Source organism: Euleptes europaea, chromosome 8, assembly GCF_029931775.1.
Source record: "Euleptes europaea isolate rEulEur1 chromosome 8, rEulEur1.hap1, whole genome shotgun sequence".
Classification (NCBI taxonomy): domain Eukaryota; kingdom Metazoa; phylum Chordata; class Lepidosauria; order Squamata; family Sphaerodactylidae; genus Euleptes; species Euleptes europaea.
Genome location: NC_079319.1, coordinates 83,331,155 through 83,349,398, shown reverse-complemented (window position 1 = coordinate 83,349,398; position 18,244 = coordinate 83,331,155). Strand labels below are relative to the sequence as shown.

Below are 18,244 nucleotides of genomic sequence, written 5' to 3'. Positions count from 1 at the left end.
ATTACATGTGCCACAGCGTCCAATCAACTGCAACAGTCATTGTTGGTTTCTGCTACTTCTTGGCATAGCAGTAACTGGGCTGGATCCATCACAGTCATCGGGGGAGGGCGTGCAGCTCTTTGCTATGTTCCCATCCCCTCAGCAGTCATAAGAACATACGAAAGCCCTGCTGGATCAGACCAGCAAGCCCATCAAGAAAGCCCATCAAGTCCAGCAGTCTCTTCATACAGCAGCCAACCAGGTGCCTCTAGGAAGCCCACAAACAAGACGACTGCAGCAGCAGCATCCTGCCTGTGTTCCACAGCACCTCATAGAATAGGCATGCTCCTTTGATACTGGAGAGAATAGGTATGCATTGTGACTAGTAACCCTTTTGGCTAGTAGCCATGAATAGCTCTCTCCTCCATGAACATGTCCACTCCTCTCTTCAAGCCTTCCAAGTTAGCAGCCATCTCCACATCCTGGGACAGGGAGTTCCACTATTTAAATACGCATTGTGTGAAGAAATGCTTCCTTTTGTCTGTTTTGAATCTCTCACCCTCCAGCTTCAGCAGATTGACCCCGTGTTCTGGCATTATGAGAGAGGGAGAAAAGCTTCTCCCAGCCTCAGGAATATTTATCCTTGAGGTCATGGGACACACATAAAGGTCAGGGAACTGCAGTGAGGAGGGGGTAAAATCATAATGCGAATGCATGTGCTCTGCACACAACAGGGCCCAGGTTCAATCCTTACATCTCCAGTCACAAGCATTTCCGCAAGGAGGCCACCCAGAGACCTCTGCCAGTGGCCTTGGTGGGCCACTGGCGGAGGAGACTGAGTGACCTGCATACACCAGGTGGCGTCCATCTTGGATTTACAACAATACTTTGGAGAAGTCTAATCTGAGCTACTTCTGCCCTCATGTCTGGGACCTTGGGTGTCTGCAGGTCGAACTAACGAAAGCAGGACTTCAGGCATCGTTGCTGGTGAAAGCTCCAGAGACAGGAGAAATATTTGTGAATTTTGACCCAGATATCCTCACCTTGCTACGGGAAACGGAGTGCATGTCGCGCATGGAACTGGAAATCCCACCGTTTGCTGCGGCTCTTCAGGAAAAACGCAACTTCTACAAAGAGAACTTCAATAAATTGCAGGTATTCTTTTGACATTTAGGCAACCCCGTTTGTTCTATGGGAAAGCCAGCCCTTTTTGAGTTCCTTAGCCATTTCAAATTAAATATGAGTGTGTGTGTGGGAGGATAGCCCACTATCTTGCTGCCTTAAAAGGGAATCCACAGAGCCATTCTAAGAAGAAGAGTTGGTTTTTATATGCCAACTTTCTCTACCACTTAAAGAAGAATCAAATTGGCTTACAATCACCTTCCCTTCTCCTCCCCACAACAGACATCCTGTGAGGTAGGTGGGGCTGAGAGAGCTCTAAGAGAGCTGTGACTCGCCCATGATCACCCAGCTGGCTTCATGTGGAGGAGTGCTCATTAATCGTGCTCATTAATGGCAGAACTTCATCCTGGAGAGGAGTGACCAGTGGGGTGCCACAGGGGTCTGTCCTGGGACCAATACTATTTAATATTTTTATAAACGACTTGGATGAAGGAATAGAGAACATGCTAATCAAATTTGCAGATGACACCAAGTTAGGAGGGGTAGTTAATACCCTGGAGGATAGGGTCAGAGTTCAGAATGACCTTGATAGACTGGAGAGCTGGGCCATAAGTAATAAAATGGATTTCAATAGGGATAAGTGTAAGGTACTTCACCTAGGCAGAAACAACATAAGGCACAGGTACAGGATGGGAGAGAGTTGGCTTGACAGCAGTACATGTGAAAGAGATCTGGGAGTCTTAGTGGACCACAAACTGAACATGAGTCAACAGTGTGATATGGCAGCTAAGAAGGCCAATGCAGTTCTGGGCTGCATCAATAGGAGTAGTGTCTAGATCAAGGGAAGTAATACTACCACTGTATTCTGCATTGGTCAGACCTCACGTGGAATACTGTGTCCAGTTTTGGGCTCCACAATTTAAGATGGATGTTGACAAGCTGGAGCGTGTCCAGAGGAGGGCGACCAGAATGGTCAAAGGTCTGGAATCCATGCCCTATGAGGAGAGACTTAAGGAGCTGGGTTTGTTTAGTTTGGAGAAGAGAAGGTTGAGGGGAGACATGTATAAATATTTGAAGGGATATCATGTTGATGAGGGAACTAGCTTGTTCTCTTTTGCTCCAGAGACTAGGACACGAAGTAATGGATTTAAACTAAGAGAAAAGCGATTCCACCTAAACATTAGGAAGAACTTTCTGACGGTGAGGGCTGTTCGATGTTGGAATTCACTGCCTTGGAGGGTGGTGGAGTCCCCTTCTTTGGAGGTCTTTAAGCAGAGGCTGGATGGCCATCTGTCGGAAGTGCTTTGATTGTGGGATCCTGCATAGTGGGGAGAGGGTTGGGGTCTAAAGGGTTATTGGGTCACTGGGGATGTGGGGGGGAGGTAGTTGTTAATTTTTTGCATAGGCAGGGGGTTGGACTAGATGGCCCTGGTGGTCCCTTCCAACTCTATGATTCTATGAGTGGGGAAACCAACCCGGTTCACCAGATTAGTGTCTGCTGATCATGTGGAGGACTGAGGAATCGAACCCAGTTCTCCAGATTAGAGTCCCCCGCTCATGTGGAGCGGTGGGGAATCGAACCCGGTTCTCCAGATTAGCGTCCGTCGCTCTTAACCACTACACCACACTGGCTCTCTAAGCAGAGCAGTTCACCTGGGGCTTCATGAGCTGCCTGTTTCTGTCCCCTCTCAGGTTGTCAAGCATTGGTAGGCCCCAGTCCATGGCTGACTGGCTTTATTAAGCTCTGTGGGGAATACAGTTTGTGCAGGCATGGCTTTAAAATTATACAGAGAGCATAACTTGGGGTCTGGGCTGTGAGGGTGTTTGAAGGACATGTCGGGCCTTCTTTCAGATGGTGCTGGCAGAGTACAAGAGGGTGAAGACAAAGATCCCATCTCCCCTCCATACGTTAATGACTCTTCATCTGGCAAAAGTGGAGGACGCCATGCAGCCTGGTCTAACCACCTTGAGCTGGACATCCCTGAACATCGAGAAGTATTTGCAGAACATTCTGGATAAACTTGGTAGGTCTTCTGTTGGCATAGAAGTGGAGGCTGCCCTCTTATTGAAAGGCAGTGCCTTCAGTGTTGGTATCCAAAACTTAAATCGTAGAATTTTTACAGGACTTATAAATAAAACATGTGGAACATCATGAGAAGGGAAAGGTGGAAGAGAAGACTGTGGCAAAACTCACCCTTTTGTTTTGTCAGTACCATCATTTCTAGCCAAGATCGTAGGATCGAGCTTCAGGAAAAGTTCTTCTTGAATGACGTTAACTGGCTCTCTGAACAATTCATCCTGTATTCAGCGCCAGACGTGGGTGGCAACAGCGGTGCTGACCAGCAACAACATAGAATCATAGAGTTGGAAGGGACCACCAGGGCCATCTAGTCCAACCCCCCTGCACAATGGAGGAAATTCACAACTACCTCCCCCACACACCCCCAGTGACCCCTACTCCATGCCCAGAAGATGGCCAAGATGCCCTCCCTCTCATCATCTGCCGAAGGTCATAGAATCAGCATTGCTGACAGATGTCCATCTAGCCTCTACTTAAAAACCTCCAGGGAAGGAGAGCTTACCACCTCCTGAGGAAGCCTGATCCACTGAGGAACCACTGTAGCTGTTAGAAAATTCTTCCTAATGTCTAGACAGAAACTCTTTTGATTTAATTTCAGCCCGTTGGTTCTGGTCCAAACTTCTGGTGCAACAGAAAACAACTTGGGCTTGATTTACAAGAGCAGAGGGAGAGGCAGAGCAGGGAATCCTAATATCCAGCTGGATATTAGGAAAAAAAATTTTTTTACGGTAAGAGTTGTTCGACAGTGGAATCAGCTCCTTAGGGAGATGGTGAGCTCCCCCTCTCTGGCAGTCTTCAGGCAGAGGCTGGACAAACACTTGTCAGGGATGCTCTAGGTTAATCCTGCATTGAGCAGGGGGTTGGACTAGATGGTTTGTGTGTTCCCTTCCAATTCTATGATTTTAGGAAGGGTTACTTCACCCTTCACCTTCCCGCTGCTTGATCCCAGATGTGTGTTGCTGGGAACATGTGTGTGTGGGGAGGGGGGGAGAGAGAAGAGATGAGGAAAGGGTTAATCCCATCATGTCTCTGATGCAAATTGCAGCCTCCCCTTAATGTTTTGGAGCTGTCTGAGAATAACTATGCGTCACAGGCTTGCTTTTGCCATTGAATGTCTGGTTCGTTCTGAGAGCTGGGCCATATCAGCTAGAACAGCATGGTTGCACTTCAGAACTTCTGAAAGGTTTGCAGAATCTGATGGTTCCTTTGGAATGTTTTAGTGACAGAAAACCATCTCTGTCTCTTAGCCGGTGGCTAGGCTAAGGGGAATGTCTTTACTCTGGCTTTTAAAAGTAACTCCACTTCTTTACATTTTAACATACTGACATATAAGTGAAAGAGAAAAGCTGTCTCCAAGGGCCTGGCCTGTGGATTGTCCTCATTCTTCCCTTCGTCCTTCCAGCTGAGCTTGAACTGTTGCTCGATCGAGTGAATGACTTGATAGAGTTTCGCATTAATGCTGTTCTTCAAGAAATGAGCAGCCTGCCCCTCTGCCGTCTTCCTGAAGAAGATCCGCTGACCTGTGAGGAATTTCTTCACATGACAAAGGTATAATCACACGGGCCTGGTTCTCAAAGAGGTGTCAAACCCATTTCTGGTTTAGACTGCTTAAGATTTCAATTCACAGTGGGTCGCCGTGTTAGTCTGTCTGCAGTAGTAGAAAAGAGCAAGAGTCCAGTAGCACCTTAAAGACTAACAAAAATATTTTCACAAGTAAGGGTTCATATGATTTCATGATGCTCTGTACAGTAATAACACTCCTGCACTTGGAAGTCTAGCTTCTCAAGGAAAAAACCAGACTAGAAACCTTTCCCATGTCATCTTCTCTCTTTACACAAGTAATGTGTTTTGCTTGGAGGAACATTCAATCAGCTGCAGATGGGAATGGTAAAGACCAGACAGAGGTGGACCACTTTTATTTTGTTTGTTTATTATATTTTTAACCCACCCTTCCCGACTAAAGTCGGGTTCAGGGCGGCTAACAACATAGAATTACAATTAAAATCATAAATACCATATAAATAATGAAAACGTGAGATTATTAATAAACAATAATGGTGCCCTGATCATGGTGCTCTGATGATGGTATCATTTCCAGGTTCGGAGAAACCGCGTGTACCCCAGTGTGGGGAGCCGCAAGGTGTTAAAGGAAGGGCATAAAATAGGGTTAGGAAAAAAAAAACAAGTAGGGAAAAGAGGGAAGGGAAAAAGGGAAGAGAAGAGGAGAGGGGGGGAGGGGAGGGGAAGCCAGCTGATGTAAAACCATTGCTGCCCTCAATCGTAAGCCTGGCAGAACATCTCCGTCTTGCAGGCCCTGTGGCCCTGGTCTCACTTGACAGAGAGTCCCACCAGGTTGGGGCCAAGGCTGGAAAAGCCCTAGTCAAGGGCAGCTGGATAGGTTTGGGGCCAGGGACCACCAGGAGATAGTTATTTGTGGAACACAGTGTTCTTTGGGGAGGGGCATAATGGGAGAGGCAGTCCAGGAGATATGATGGTCCCAGGTTGTTTGGGGCTTTAAAGGTGAATAACAGTACTTTGAACCTGATCTAGGACTTGACCTGGAGCCAGGGCAGCTGGCGAAGCACAGGTGTTACATATGCCTTCCATGAGGCCCCTGTAAGGACCTGAGCCACTGCATTCTGGACCAGTTGGAGTTTCTGATCATGTTCAAGGGTAGCTCTGCATAAAATGAGTTATAGTAATCTAGTCTGGAGGTGGCCTTGGCATGGATCGCTGTAGCTCTGGACCAGTTGGGCAAGGGGTTGCATATAGATGTTAAAGAGCATGGGGGAGACTACAGCCCCCTGAGGGACTCCACATATGAAAGGGTATTGGGCTGAGACCCTCCCCCCATACGACACCCTCTGTCCTTGACCCTGGAAAAATGAGACCAGCCATTGAAGGGTTGTCCCACGGATTCCGGCATTGGTGAGGCAGTGGGTCAAAAGATCGTAGTCAGATGCATCAAATGCTGCCGACAGGTCTAACAAGATCAGCAGCGCTGACCCACCTCGATCCAACTGTCTCCCAAGGTCACTCATCAGACTGACCAGCATAGCCTCTGTCCTGTGGCCGGGATGGAAACTGGACTGAAATGAGTCCAGGGCCAATGTGTCCGCCAGGAAAATCTGAAGCTGCTCCAGGAAAACCGGGTTGGATTCCCCACTCCTCCACATGAAACCAGCTGGGTGACCTTGGGCTAGTCACAGCTCTCTCCGAACTCTCTGAGCCCCACCTGCCTCACAAAGTGTCTGTTGTGGGGAGAGGAAGGGAAGGAGATTATAAACTGGTTTGATTCTCCTTTAAAAAGGTAGAGAAAGTCAGCATATAAAAACCAACTCTTCTCCTTCTCCTCACGTAACATGAGTGGACTCTGAGATTACTTAGATTCTGATTCCCCACCCCCTGCTTTGTCAGTAAACCAGAATTGAACTGAAGTAGTGGAATGTAGTGTGAAAATACAGATACTTTGCTTGCAGGAACTGTGTATTAGCGGAGCCCGCACTTTGCACCTGAAAAGCTCATTGGTAGAGGAAGCAGCCAATGAGCTGATCAATGTCTTATTAGATGTGGAAGTACAAACCAAAGGAGATACTGATGATAAGTCTCAGAGTGGAAGCAGAACCGAGGAGGTTAATGGAGGTAAGAAACTCCCCCCATGCTTTAAAAGCTGCTGGTGGGTGGGGGTCATGGCTCAGTGGTAGAGCATCTGCTTGGCATGAAGAAAGTCCCAGGTTCAATCCCTGGCATTTTCAGCTAAAAAGGATCCGGTAGTAGGGGAAGGGAAATACCTCCACATGGGACCCTACAGAGCCAGTGCTGAGCTTGAGAGACCAGTGGCCAGCTTCATATGTTCAATGAGGTCCTGCTATAGGTATCATCTTTTGTGGATACAGGTTGAGTTTATCTTATCCTGACATCCGGATAATAATGGAGACATCCTCCATTATTGCAAATGATTAAGTCCGCAAGGTACTATGAGAGAGTTACTTGAGTAAGCAACACATCCATTACAGGGTTCTGTTTTGTTTGACTGGTCAGATGGCTGCCTGTCTAACTCTTCTAATGGTTTTTCCCAGTGTTTGAAGAGGAAGGGCCGTCAGACCCCTTAACATCCTCACACACCGCTAGCCAGATGTCCGGATTGTCTTCCCCTTTAACCAAGAGGAAAAAGAAGGAAATGGAAATGCTGGAGGAGGAAGCCCGAGAACTACTGTCACATTTTAACCACCGAAACGTGGATGCTCTTCTGAAGGTCACGCGCAACACCTTAGAAGCCATACGCAAGCGCATTCAGGCCTCTTCTGTGGTCAGCTACTTAGGTAGTGACTCTTTCCCTTCTCTTAAACTGGGAAGAAGCAGCAGGGCATAATATTTCTTACAAAAATTAGGAGTCCGCTATCATTTCTGCCTTGTTTTCAGAGTGTCCTCCAAATTTGCTGGAAATCTTCCTAGGCTGTACATGGCTCTGATCCACAGATTTAAGAATCCGCAGTTGGGGCCATGTTGGCTATTGGATATATTGAAATTATTTAACTAACTGCAGTGAATGCTGTTCTAGAGGAATATGGTAAATAACTTTTCTTTGATAGAGGCATGTCTACAATGACAATATTTCTACTGAGAAATCATATGGTATACAGGAGCTTTAGTGCTTTTGCTGCATGACACATCCCCATTTTTTGTAATAACTTTATTAGAAACATTTAGTTTTACAATAAAAAGGGGGGAAAACCTAGATATAACATTACTTTAAAAAAATCAAATACTGGTGATACAAATTATTTAAAAACAAAACTAAAACAGCGCTAATATAGCTAAGATACCCATAGCACTTAATCAAATAATATTCTATTTGTCTATTTAACTAAAATCTGCATTATTATTACATCACTCTACAATTTACACATTAGAATGCTTTCTCCATCCTTAAATTTTTTTAAAAAAAATTTAAATCCTTTTTTTTAAAAAAATTAATCCTTAAAATTGTTAAATTCCAGCGAGCATCAAGTTCTTCGGTATTTTTATCATTATTATAGTCCTTCAGCTTAATTAAAGCATAGGTTTCTTTAACCTTGTTGAGCCAATTATTTAAATCAGGGAATTTATTGCTTTTCCAGTTTTTCACAAAATTTGTTCTAGCAGCTGTTAACATATGGAGACACATAACTTGAATATCCTTTGGTTTATCTGGAAAATAATTTAATAAAATTGTTTCTGGTCTTACTGGAATAACAATTTCAAGACCGTTGGATATGATTTCAATCACTTTCCTCCAATATGTTTGGGCTCTACTGCAGCTCCACCACATGTGTAGAAAACCTGTGCCAGCTGAATCACGATACCAACATTTACTCGCATTTTTATCCAAGTTACACATTTTTTGAACTCTGGGGAGAGATGCCACATATGTGTCATCATAAATAAATTTTCTCTAAATGCAAGACTTATTGTAAAATTTAAACCCTTTGTGAGTATAAAGTTCCATTTTTTTCATCCAACTCATAACCTAATTTTTTATTCCATTTCTCTTGAAAAGGGGGGTTAATTAACCTATATTTGTACTAATATTCCATATAACTTACTTACAGAGATTTTAAATTATTTTAATAATTGTTCACACACATCCCCAGTTTTGTTTGTACTGTGGAGAAACAGAAAATGGATATCAGGCATGGTGCAGATACGGGTAGTCTAGCGTGCATCAAGTCCAGTGAATAAGTTTGGGTAAAAGCATAGACTAGAAGAAGAAGAGGAAGAAAAAGAAGAGTTGGTTTTTACATCCCTCTTTTCTCTACCAAATGGAGTCTCAAAACAGCTTACAATCGCCTTCCCCACAACAGACACCCTGTGAGGTAGGTGGGGCTGAGAGAGTTCGGAGAGAACTGTGACTGGCCCAAGGTCACCCAGCTGGCTTCATGTGGAGGAGTGGGGAATCGAACCCAGTTCTCCAGGTTAGAGTCCACCGCTCTTAACCATTATACCATACTGGCTCTCCAGCACAGAATAAGGCACAGTAGCTTTTGTGGGAGTTGAATGTATGTCCTATGCACAACTGATCTCTGCGAATTGTGTCCTTCCTTCCTTCCCGTTGCATGGCACATATAGGTGAGATGGTTTTACGTGATTGGAGGTTCACTATCTGTGTATGGTCTCTTTGTGATGTAGTGTAGTGGTTAAAGAGCAGCGGACTCTAATCTGGAGAACCAGGTTTGATTCCTCCTCCACATGAGCGGAGAACTCTAAATCTGGTGAACTGGGTTGGTTTCCCCACTCCTCCACATGAAGCCTGCTGGGTGATTGTAAGCCGCTTAGAGACTCCTTAAAGGTAGAGTAAAATGGGGTGTAAAAACCAACTCTTCTTCTTTGTACCACGTCAGACCTGGCTTTTTGAAGAACATTTTTTTCAAGCTTAGCACCAAAAAATAACCCCAACAGGTCAACGAAGATATTGAGTCTAATGCCTCAAACCACTGGCGGTTGAATTAATAAGTGGATGTATAAGGATTGTCCTTTGCATTTCCTTTTAGATAATGAGAGTGCCTCCAAGCAGAAACTGAGTGTGCATCCTATCTTTAAGGCCAGCATTTTCCTTTCCATTCCCAATTTTGCTGTTGTGCCGTCCCTTGATGAAGTACAGCAAACGCTCAATGAAGCTGTGGACAGTATCGTCAGCGTCATGAAAGGGGTTGGCCAGTGGAGTAAAGAGAGACTATCAAAGGTGTGGTATTTTCTGTTAACCTTGTTGCCTTAATGAAAAAGTTGATTGAGTAATTATGAGAGATTTAGTTCGTTAAAAAACTGATTAAAATTTGCATGATAGTAGAAGCAGACTGCCTGGTATCTCCTGAATGTGGCGGCGGGGTGGGGGTGGGGGTGGGGTTATAAGACTGAAATTGTCTTCTGCAAATTTTATAAAACATGCATTTTTAAAAAAATAGAATCTTCTGTTTGATTGTAGGTGACTTTTGAGTAGATTTAAAGTAGGGTTTTTTCTTACCCTCTTCTTTAACTGATGGATCACCAACACATGGAGCTGCCTTATACTGAGTCAGACCATTGGTCTGTCAAAGTCAGTATTTGTCTACGCTGAGGAGGGGCAACTAGGATCTCAAGTGGTGGTCTTTCCTTTCAATTGGAGATGGTGGGGATGGAACTTGGGACCTTCTGCATGTAAAGTAGATGCTCTTCCAATAATTTACGATCCTCACTGAAATATTGCAGCCCTATTTTCTGTCTGCTGGTGTATATTCAAACTGAGATATAAAATGTGTATTTATTGTCCAGAAAAAGATACTAGAAAGGAAAATAGCAGCTTTACGGAGTGGTGGAGATAGTGATTCTGAGAACGAAATGAGAGAAACTGAAGTTGGAAACATCCACGGTAATGCTTTGACTCTTTGATTTATGAGTGCTGCCTCCGTTAGGATTTAAATAGGGTGTCTTGCTACTGCTGTATACCTTGTTGATGTGAGGGTCTGTTCACCAGACAAATACACTGGGGTCATGCTATGCGTAGTGCAGCTACATTGAGGTGTGGGAAAGATACCTTTTCACCCCCTTGCAAAATCTCCACATTACCTGGTTATGCAAGTTCACAGTATCTCAAATGTATGGACTGAGCAATGAAAGGCAAGGAAAGAGGGCAAAATCAAGAACTAGGGAAGGGATGAGTTCAAACAAAGACCATGGCTGGAATGTTGCTTAGTTCTATCACTCGGACTTCTCAGTGCTAAGAGCCCTTAGTGCTGACCTGTCCAATGCAACGTTCTTTGGGAAAGGTACACTAGCAATCCGGTGTCAAGCCAATACAATTAAAAAAACAACCCATTTTTTCCTAATGAGTTCTTTGCCCATCTTGGAGAGTAAGTTCTCTACCCAACAAGTTGTAGACAACAAGTTGTAGAGATACTCAGTGAGCATCAAGGATGCCGCAGATGCTGTGACAGGCAGATCTGTCAGGCAAACATGCTGCTGGACAGCGGGCCAAGGACCTTACCTGGATCTACCTGCCTCACTGTGGCCTGCCTTGGGCAGCTGCCGAGTGGCTCCATGGCTGCGCAGAAGCTTGTGGAGACCCATCTTCACCTCCTTCTTGGCCCCAATGTCCATCCTACCAATCAGCTGAGAGGTGGGGATACAAAAATGCTGATGTCACCAGGGGCGTATGTGTCCCGGTCTCTGGCAGGGGAAGAGCCAAGCAGGAATGCCATTTGATGGCTCTGGGCATGACTTTTTATATGCTGACTTTCTCTACCACTTATGGAAGAATGAAACCGGCTTACAATCTCCTTCCCCTCCCCCCAACAGACACCTTGTGAGGTAGGTGGGGCTGAGAGAGTTCGGAGAGAACTGTGACTAGCCCAAGGTCACCCAGTGGGCTTCTGGTGGAGGAGTGGGGAAACCAGATTAGGTTCACCAGACTAGCATCCGCTGCTCATGTGGAGGAGTGGGGAATCAAACCAGATTCTCCAGATTAGAGTCCACTGCTCCTAACCACCTCTCTTAACACTTCACCATGCTGGCTTAATATATGTATTCTGTCTTTGTTAATTCTATGATTAGATATTAGAATTCTATGATATATGTTCTTCCCTCCCCCCCTCCCCAGCTTTGGGAACATTCGGTACTAGTTTCTAGCAAGCATAGTTTTCTGATGTTTCAGATCTTTTCGTGAAGTTGATGACGGCAGCTCTTGAAATGGCTGGCAAAGGATGACTTCCCCTGTTAAAACATGGAGTGAAAGTCCAATGAAAAGCTGCACATTTTAGGCATTCACTGTAACATGTGAAGCTACTCAAAACTTGAGGCAAAGTATAGCTTACTAACACCCCATGACGTTTGAAGTACAGGTTGAGTATCCCTTATCCGGACTGCTTGGGACCAGAAGTGGACCGTATTTCAAATTGTTCCGTATATAGGAATATTTTGGAATTTTTGCATATACATAATGAGATATCTTGGGGATTTTTAATGTATACTTTATACACACATCCTGAATGTAATTTTTTGAACTATTAGAAAGGCTGACTTCCAGTTTCGGGTGCTTTGCTTGATAGAACCATCATAACGCAAAGGTGCAACTATCTCACTGGAATACCCGTATCGGCTGTTAAACAAGAGCAACAACAAACTAACAACGGCAGACTTTCAGTCTCCACCTACGATGCAGAGTACACTGTATTTTATTTTTTTAGGTGAGAGGAAACTTTGAAAGCAGGCAGCACGGATCTGCCTGCATGCCGACTCAAAGGGTCCGGTTTTTGGGTCAGTCTGGATATGGGATGTCCGAATAAGGGATACTCTACCTGTGCTTGCAGTAAAGGCATGTGTCTGTCCTAGAATCCTTCATTTAATTTACAATCAACTCATTGCATGAGTGACATCATGAAGCTGTAGGTCCAAGCAACCAGCTGGGTGGAGGATCAAGATTGGATTTATCTCTGCATGTTTTCCTAATCACTATAAATAGCAGCTTGTGAGAGGAAGGGCAGTGTATAGCGGGAGAATGGCATAGAGTGAAATGTCAACCTCCTTTCCTCAGGGCTGCAACTTTAGGCTGTATTCATGTTTTCTAGTTAGATTAGTTGTTTGACAATCTATAACAAACCGTGTGATGACTTAATATCCTGTCCCAAGGTCCTCTTTAGAAATGTATATTTTTGGCTTTTTTTTTTTTTTTTAAAGATGCTGCTTCAGATACGGCCTCACTGATCTTTCCTTCTTCTGTCCAAAGCAAAAACTACTACAAAAGTGTTTCGGAGAACAAGGAAATCATTAAGCTGATGTCTGTTCTCAGCACAACCATAAATTCCACTAAAAGGGTAAAAGCAAGAAGATCTGATTCCGTGCACATGCAGGTTTGGGGAGAAAAAGCAATCCAAGGTGGGGCATGGGGACCTCTTAGTTTTTCCCATCATTCCTTGTGATCTGAAGGGGTACTCAAGAATACTCCAACCCCTTATTGCATGGAGAGATTGGTGGTAGGTGTTGCCTCTTGGAGCTCCTTATCTATGCTCACCAGTCTTCTGATCAAGTTTCCCTGTAAGCTGCTGAGGAACCCCTGGGGTTCTCTGGAACACATCTGAAAATCTCTGAGCTAAATGGTCTGGAGTAGTTACAAACCTTCACTTGTAGATAGGGTTGGCAGCTCGAATTGGGAAATACCTGGAGATTTTTGGGGCGTTGCCTGAGGAGGGCAGGGTTTGGGGAGGGGAGGGACTTCAATGCCAAAGAGTCCTATTGCCAAAGCAGCCATTTTCTCCAGGTGAACTGATCTTTATCGGCTGGAGATTAGTTATAATAGCAGGAGATCTCCAGCTAGTACCTGGAGTCCGCCGTTCATGTGGAGGAGTGGGGAATCCAACCAAGTTCTCCAGGTTAGAGTCCTCGGCTCATGTGGAGGAGTGGGGAATCCAACCCGGTTCAGCAGATTAGAGTCTGCCGCTCATGAGGACGAGTGGGGAATCCAACCTGATTCTCCAAATTAGAGTCCACCACTCTTAATCACTATACCACGCTGGCTCTCAAGTTTCCTCAAATTGTGGGATTGGCGCTGCAGCATGGGAGGTGGAACAAGGGCTTCAGCCTGTGTCCCCGTACCATTTTCCAAACCAAAAATAGCCCAGGGTGTTTGCCCTGTTGTCTGTATATGCTGTATTCAGCTCACATGCAGCCCTCAAATGGGGCAAATAACAGTTGCTGGGGGCATTTGTGATCAGGAAAATGGCACAGGGGCAAAGGATGAAGCCCTTCCTGTCCCTGCACCACAGTCCTGATCAAGGTCGGGCACCTAAGCTTCCTGGGAATGTTGTTCCCAGTAGCTGCTATCTGACAAAGCCAAATGAGAATTGGGTTAGGGAAACCCCAAATCACTTGTTAAAAAAAAAAAAAAATGTAATGTCTAGTTTGACCCTTGAAGGTTTTGGTATTGATAGAATTTTGTCTTCAAGGGTCTTAACTCTGCCTTAACTTTCCTGCAAGGCACAGAGGCAAAATCCCTGCAATGAATTCGGCCATGTACAAGGCAAGCCTCCTGACTTTGTGACTTCTTAATGTTCCAGGGAGTTCTTTTGGCCTTGGAGAGGTTCAAATGTTATCACCACATCTGGCAGAGGGAGAAAGAGAAAACCATTGAAAACTTCATCAAAGGAAGCCCTTTACTGTCTGAGTTTGAATCCCAGATCCTTTATTACAGAGACTTGGAGCTAGAAATTAACTCAGAACCTGAATATATATGCGTGGGAACTATTGCACTGTATACCGGTATGGTCATTTTAATTTTCCACCATCTGCACAATCTGTTTTCTTGTCTATAAACAGCACTAATACAGTTTTAGGAGCCCCGTGGTGCACAGTGGTAAGTTGCAGTAATGCAATCAAAAGCTCTGCTCACAAAAATAAATAAATAAAATAAATAATTTTTAAAAGGAAAATAACAAATTAAAAAAGAAAAAGAAAAAAAGAAGGAAAAAACCCTCTGCTCACGACTTGGGTTTGATCTTGATGGAAGTCAGTTTCAGGTCGCTGGCTCAAGGTTGACTCAGCCTTCCATCCTTCCAAGGTCGGTGAAATGAGTACCCAGCTTGTTGGGGTTAAAGTGCAGATGACTGGGGAAGGCAATGGCAAACCATCCCGTAAACATAATAGTCTGCCTAGTAAATGTTGGGATGTGACATCACCCCTTGGGTCACTAATGACCTGGTGCTTGCACAGGGGACTACCTTTACCTTTTTAATACAGTCTTAGAATGTTGCTTAAAACAACATCAGATTTCTTCTTACTATATACTTGTTGGTTCTGTCAAAATATATTATGCAACATAAAGCCATTTTTTGTTATTCTTGTGTGGATACAGGAAGGGAACGGGAGGTCTCTTGGTAACCGGCTGCATTGTTCTAATTTTTGTTTCCCAGTGGATCTAAAGCTGGCCCTGACCACTGAAACCAAAGCCTGGATGATTGCGTTTGGGCTACACTGTAACAAGAAGTACAGGTCAGAGATGGAAAATATCTTCACCTTCGTAGAGGAAATCAACAAGAAACTAAACCGTCAGATCAAAGACTTGGATGACATCAGGATAGCTATGGCTGCGTTAAAAGACATCCGGGAGCAACAAATCCCCATAGATTTCCAAGTGGGACCCATTGAGGTAATGTGGAAAACCAGGCCTAGAGATCCCACTAGTTGCCAACCTCCAGGTCACACCTGGAGACATTGCTGCCTACCCACGAATGGGAATGCACCCTTGAGATGGCCTGGCTGGGACGCCCATCAAGGGTCTTTGTCTTGTTGAACCCCCCATTGGAGCTCCCCCCTTGAGATGGCCCAGGCCGGTGTTTGGAAGCTACCCATTGGCTGGCTCCCAGAAGCCCCCTATTGGCCGGTGCCCCGGATGGTCCCCATTGGCTAATTCATCTTCACACAGGGCTCATCCCGCCTCTTTCTTGCCTCACCCAGGCCTTAGCTGGGCAATGTCCTCTCCTCTGCCTTGCCTTGCTTGGAGCTCAGCTGGGCAGCGCCCTTTGTCTCCCCTGCTGCCCCTCAGGCTAGCTGAGCACCACCTCTCCCACCTTGCATGAGGCTCTGGGCTGGCCCACCCAAATTGGGGCAGAAGCCGACAGCCCACTGAGAGGTATGAATGGCCAGCGTAGCCCTGCCTGTGTGGTAAGTTTGGCTTAGGATGCATAATTGGCCTGAGGTCACCCAGAGAGTTCCCATAACAGAAAGAGATTTGAGGCGATTTAGTGCAGGATATGGATATAGTTGAGCCAATTGGCAACGGTGACCACAATGGCATCAAATTTAATTTATATGTATGAGGGAAAGATGGTTGTTAAGGGGAGACATGATAGAGGTCTATAAAATTATGCATGGTATGGAGAGAGTGGACAGGGAGAAGCTTTTCTCCTTCTCTCATAATGCCAGAAACGGGGGGTGGGGGTGGTCATCTGCTGAAGATGGAGGGTGAGAGAATTAAAACAGATAAAAGGAAGTATTTTTTCACACAATGCATAGTTATATTGTGGAACTCCCTGCCCCAGGACATGGTGATGGCTGCCAACTTGGATGGCTTTAAGAGGGGAGTATCCATGGCTGCTAGTCAAAATGGATACGAGTCTTGGGGCATACCTATTCTCTCCAGGATCAGAGGAGCATCCACATTATTTGAGGTGCTGTGGAATACAGGCAGGATAATGCTGCTGCAGTCATCTTGTTTGTGGGCTTCCTAGAGGCACCTGGTTGGCCACTGTGTGAACAGACTGCTGGACTTGATGGGCCTGGGCCTGATCCAGCAGGACCTTTCTTATGTTCTTATGAGCATGCCCATTATATGAGGTGCTTTGGAACACAGGGAGGATAATGCTGCTGGAGTCGTCTTGCTTGTGGACTTCCTAGAGGCACCTTGTTGGCCACTGTGTGAACAGACTGCTGGACTTGATGGGCCTTCTTGGTCTGATCCAGCAGGTCTTTTCTTATGTTCTTATAAGGTCCTTGTCTGAAACTCTGGCCACTGACCCACACAGGCTTTTGTGAGGTGGAAGCCAGATCTGGTCCCCAATCAATCCTCCCTCACAGGCCAAAACAGCTCCTTATTCCTTGTGTCCTTCTTTGCCAAGTCCGGGCCCAGAGCAGCTGCCTGAATCTGGCACCGGGAGCTCTACATCATAGGGGGGTGGGATTAGTTGTAACAGTTGGGAAACCTCCTCAGAGCAAAACCATAGTTTCTTCTTGAAAGCCAGCGTGTTGAAGTGGTTAAGAGTGGTGGACTCTAATCTGGTGAACCAGGTGTGATTCCCCACCCCTCAACATGAGAGACAGAATCTAATCTGGAGAACCGGGTTCGATTCCCCACTCCTCTACATGAGTGGTGGACTCTAATCTGGTGAACTGTGTTGGTTTCCTCACTCCTCCACATGAAGCCAACTGGGTGACCTTGGGCTAGTCACAGTTCTCTTCGAGCTCTCTCAGCCTCACCTACCTCACAAGGTGCCTGTTGTGGGGAAAGGAAGGGAAAGAAATTGTAAGCCAGTTTGATTCTCCTTAAAAGGTAGAGAAGATTGGCATATAAAAACCAACTCTTCCTCTTCTTCTATATATACTTTTTAAATGCACCCCATTATAGAAGAGCTTTTATGTTATCTCAGCTAATTGCAATTCTATCTCCGCTATTAGAAGGCCGATACAGTAATAGGGCATATTCTAATAGGACATGCCTTTGTAAATCGGGGCAGATAGATACATTGGAGCACTGTCTTTTAGAATGCAGCCTACTCACGCATATAAGGAAGAAATTTATGTTTCCCTGTTTCTAAAGAGTTACTGATGCACCTACAGGCAACAAATTGAAATTTTTGCTTGCTGGATGAGATCCTAGTGTAACCTGTTTAGTTGCAAAAAATAAATAAATTAAAATTCCCAGGGTAATGATGGATAAAAAATGAAGGATTAATTTTATCTCAGGGGATTTTATTGTGATTTGGCTCATGGTCTTTAGGCCAAAAGAGCTGTATCATTAAAGTATTTTAAGAAGAAGAACATGAAGCGTGCGATTGGAAATCCATGTTGTTCTTGGTCTTAAATTACATTTTATGCTAGCCTGCCACTGTGCATCTTTAACAGGGCGTCCTCATGCTATTTTCCTCTCAGGTTCCAGAGGAAAAGTTCATTTTGTGCATGTGGGTGTTAGATTGGATGCTGATAGGTACAATGCTTGTCCTGGCAGGAATCTTATGCAATGTTAAACAAATATGGATTGCTGGTGGCCAAGGAAGAGATGGAGAAAGTGGACACACTGCGTTACGCCTGGGAGAAACTTCTGGTTCGAGCAAATGAAGTACAGAATGAACTGGCTGCGCTGCAGCCCAAATTCAGGAGAGAGCTAATAAGCACAGTGAAAATATTTGTTGAAGACTGTGATCACTATTACTTGGATTATGACAAGGTATACCATACAGTGCTGGAAAAAATACAATTTTTGTCCTGGTATGCATCTTCTTTTTGCAACCACAAAAAGAAAAGCTTTTCTTCAGTCGAAAAGCTTCATGGAACATTTCAAGCTCT

General features: G+C 44.9%; 1 protein-coding gene across 1 annotated transcript in view; it reads left to right on the top strand.

Annotated features, from left to right (window-relative positions):
• The window catches only part of DNAH5 (dynein axonemal heavy chain 5), a 159,906-nt gene that overhangs the window by 33,003 nt on the left and 108,659 nt on the right, over window positions 1-18,244 (top strand). The window contains exons 15-25 of the mRNA XM_056854233.1: window positions 928-1,134; window positions 2,954-3,125; window positions 4,584-4,729; window positions 6,661-6,823; window positions 7,261-7,503; window positions 9,712-9,902; window positions 10,469-10,565; window positions 12,869-13,005; window positions 14,245-14,446; window positions 15,097-15,332; window positions 17,907-18,125. Of these exons, the coding sequence (XP_056710211.1) occupies window positions 928-1,134; window positions 2,954-3,125; window positions 4,584-4,729; window positions 6,661-6,823; window positions 7,261-7,503; window positions 9,712-9,902; window positions 10,469-10,565; window positions 12,869-13,005; window positions 14,245-14,446; window positions 15,097-15,332; window positions 17,907-18,125 (2,013 nt within the window). The remainder of the gene's footprint in view (window positions 1-927; window positions 1,135-2,953; window positions 3,126-4,583; window positions 4,730-6,660; window positions 6,824-7,260; window positions 7,504-9,711; window positions 9,903-10,468; window positions 10,566-12,868; window positions 13,006-14,244; window positions 14,447-15,096; window positions 15,333-17,906; window positions 18,126-18,244) is intronic.